This window comes from Xyrauchen texanus, chromosome 18 (assembly GCF_025860055.1).
Source record: "Xyrauchen texanus isolate HMW12.3.18 chromosome 18, RBS_HiC_50CHRs, whole genome shotgun sequence".
Lineage (NCBI taxonomy): Eukaryota > Metazoa > Chordata > Actinopteri > Cypriniformes > Catostomidae > Xyrauchen > Xyrauchen texanus.
This window is the reverse complement of record NC_068293.1, coordinates 19887284-19890184: the sequence shown is the minus strand read 5'-3', so window position 1 is coordinate 19890184 and position 2901 is coordinate 19887284. Positions and strand designations below refer to the sequence as shown.

The following is a 2901-nucleotide window of genomic DNA, read 5'->3' as shown; positions in this document are numbered from 1 at the left end:
AGTAAACAAACGACAACGCAAAATGCATGGGTCAGTTATGAACATGAATCTTTAGTAATTGAACGTTCAGCAACGTGACATCAACCATGTTACCCTAACATTTGTAATAAATGTGTACTAAAAGTTATGAATGATTATTACATTAATCGACGTACCCAGACGACTGATTATAAAGACAGTTGTGTTCAAATAAAAATGCTTTACACATCATAATCTAATGATAAATGCATGACACGCAAAATGTCTAGTATTCAGCACACTTAAATCAACATTAAATGTATTATTTAACCACAAAACAATCTAATGCATATATATTGTCAGAAATTGTTGATTGATTAAGATGATAAGATGAAGTGTTTTCTATGTATTGATACTTAAATTGCTTTTTTTTTAAACAAACAAACATAAAAAGCAATCATTAAAAGCAAAATAATATATTAATATAACGTTTGCCGATTAATAGTTTGCATACAATCAAAAAAGCTCAAATGTACACTAGCTTGAGAAATCAAAAGACACATTAATATCAAAATCTGATGAATTAGGTAACAAAACTACACCAACAGTTTGGCAGAGTAACTTTTTCTTCAATTTTATTTAGACCATGAATCAACGCAATGTTATAAGAACTGGCAGGAATGCATGTCATCAATTATATACAGCAGCAGTGACGTGCCAGTCTTTTGAAATATTAAAACTTATTCACAATTTACAAGAAATATTAAAACATAAATCTGGTACATTAATTCACGTATACAAAGGTTTTGGTAAATGTAATAAGTAGGAAAATCTTTATGGGCTCTCAAAAACATTTCATTGAGTTATTCACGCTAGACCTTATTATGCTTATTATCAACTCAAAATTCAATTTGCACAGATAATTCAATAATTAAAGATTAACAGCATGTCGCATATTTTTTGGCCTGGCCAAAAACGTTGTCAGATTAATTTGTAAAGATGTCATAATTAAACAATATTTCACTGAAAGTGGTCTATTTTTTTATATACGATTTCAAAGTTTTCTCCGAACAGCAATCGAACCAATATTTACCTTTAATTTACAAGAACATCATAAAACATTCTGTACAAAAGTAGTTAAATGACAATCTAAAAAAGAGGTAAATATTTTTGGTGGAGTGTTTCTGAATGCGCTTTACCCATCACTTCTCTTTCTTTAGCTGTTTCAAATATGCGTCAATGGGACAGTTCCGTTTACTCCAGCAGTTGTGCTCTGATAGTGCTGCGGTAAGGCATGCAGTCTGCTCTGCACAGACGGATCACCGGACTCCCCGGTCGGTAAATACATGCTAATCATGTCTCTCAAGTCTCCAGTGCAGTGGCCTCGGGAGTGTGTGGTAACCGGAGGGCTTATGTTTGGTTCGGACTTGACAAGCGAACTCAGCGTACCGATTGCGGCAGAAGAAGCGACACTGGAGTTTTGATGCTGCGTGTACGATATCCCACCGTAGCCAGACGGTGAGGCGCTCATGTAGCTCTGGGAGTTGGAGATGGGGCTGTACTGAAGGGCAGTCATGTCATAGCGGTGCATGGGCTGAGGGTTGTGCGGGTGATGGTGATGGGCATGGTGATGATGTGACCCACTACCTGGGTGCTGGCTGTACGCGAGCTGTGCCTCCTGCATCATCGCAGCCGCTGCTGCTGCGGCGGCAACCTGGCCGGAGTATGTACCATTCGCCCAGCCGTTCATGTGTGCGTAGCCAGCGCTGGCCGATCCTCCGTGACAACCAGGACTCTCCAACCTCTGGCCGACCCCTCCAGGACTCATCCCGACACCGAGACCCACTCCTCCCCCACCACCCGCACTGCCGAGCAAGCCGCCGGCCAGCGAGTACTTGTCCTTTTTAAGCAGGGTCTTGGTTTTGCGCCTCGGTCTGTATTTGTAATCCGGGTGTTCTTTCATGTGCATCGCTCTCAAGCGCTTTGCTTCGTCAATAAAGGGCCTCTTTTCTCCCTCTGACATCACCTTCCACTCTGCACCGAGTCTTTTGCTAATTTCAGAGTTGTGCATTTTAGGGTTCTCCTGAGCCATTTTTCTGCGCTGGCCCCGGGACCACACCATAAAAGCGTTCATTGGTCTTTTTACGCGGTCTTGGTTGGCTTTGCTCCCCGAATTCGGACCAGTTTGACCCGGATTTGTGTTCGTTTGGTGTCCCGGGGAATGGAGGTCCGTTTCCATCATCATGCTATACATTAAAGTGGCTTAAAACTTTTCAGCTAACAGAGAAAAAGCATGAACTTTCGGCGCTCTACAGTCAACTTGAGCGGGTGCTTCACAAGCCAGTGAATCTCCGATTGAAATGTGGAATTCAGTTTAATCCAAACCGTTTGCTGTTAGTTACTGTGTCTCTTTTTGCTTCCGCAGCCTATTGAGTGTCGTCTCCGACTGCCGTTTCCCATCCACATGAATTGAGCGTGCATTTGAGTTACTTTTCCAATAGTGGAGTTGAAGAGTTTGTTACAGCGGCGGCCATATGATGCGTTTTGACAGCGATTAAAATGAGCGAGCGGCCAATGGCGTTCCAGTGAGGAGAGATTTGCATTGAGTTCGGTCCAGTGACGTATACAACGAGGAAAGAACTAGTAGGCGGGGTGCATGAATGGTCAACACCACCCCCTCTAAAGTAGAGTAAATACTGAGGTAGCAGTTTGGGGCTCTTCAATGGTTGCAATAAACGAACAACAGGCCAAATTGTAGATTTTATCCATTTAGATGACATTACAAGATACGATCTAATTCTTTATAATAACTGTAATAGTTTCACCGCTCCTTCTGATGTCTTGCCAAATCTTTGGTTTATGGAAGCTAACTTGCGTCTGTTAATACAGTTGACTGCATCCTGCATGCATGTGATTAAAAATTGCTCAAGAAGGGAAAAACGA

The 2901-nt window shown here is 41.7% G+C and overlaps 1 protein-coding gene across 1 annotated transcript; it reads right to left on the bottom strand.

Moving 5' to 3' along the window:
• Nucleotides 1-586: 586 nt before the first annotated feature.
• LOC127659016 (transcription factor Sox-1a-like) lies at nucleotides 587-2466 on the bottom strand. Its single transcript, XM_052148624.1, has one exon. It carries the CDS (start codon nucleotides 2210-2212, stop codon nucleotides 1184-1186), a length of 1029 nt encoding a protein of 342 aa, XP_052004584.1. The 5' UTR covers nucleotides 2213-2466; the 3' UTR covers nucleotides 587-1183.
• Between the last annotated feature and the right edge of the window lie 435 nt (nucleotides 2467-2901).

What these genes read in the sequence shown, in the direction of transcription:
- LOC127659016 (XM_052148624.1), bottom strand. Translation starts at nt 2,212, where the DNA reads ATGTATAGCATGATGATGGAAACGGACCTCCATTCCCCGGGACACCAA.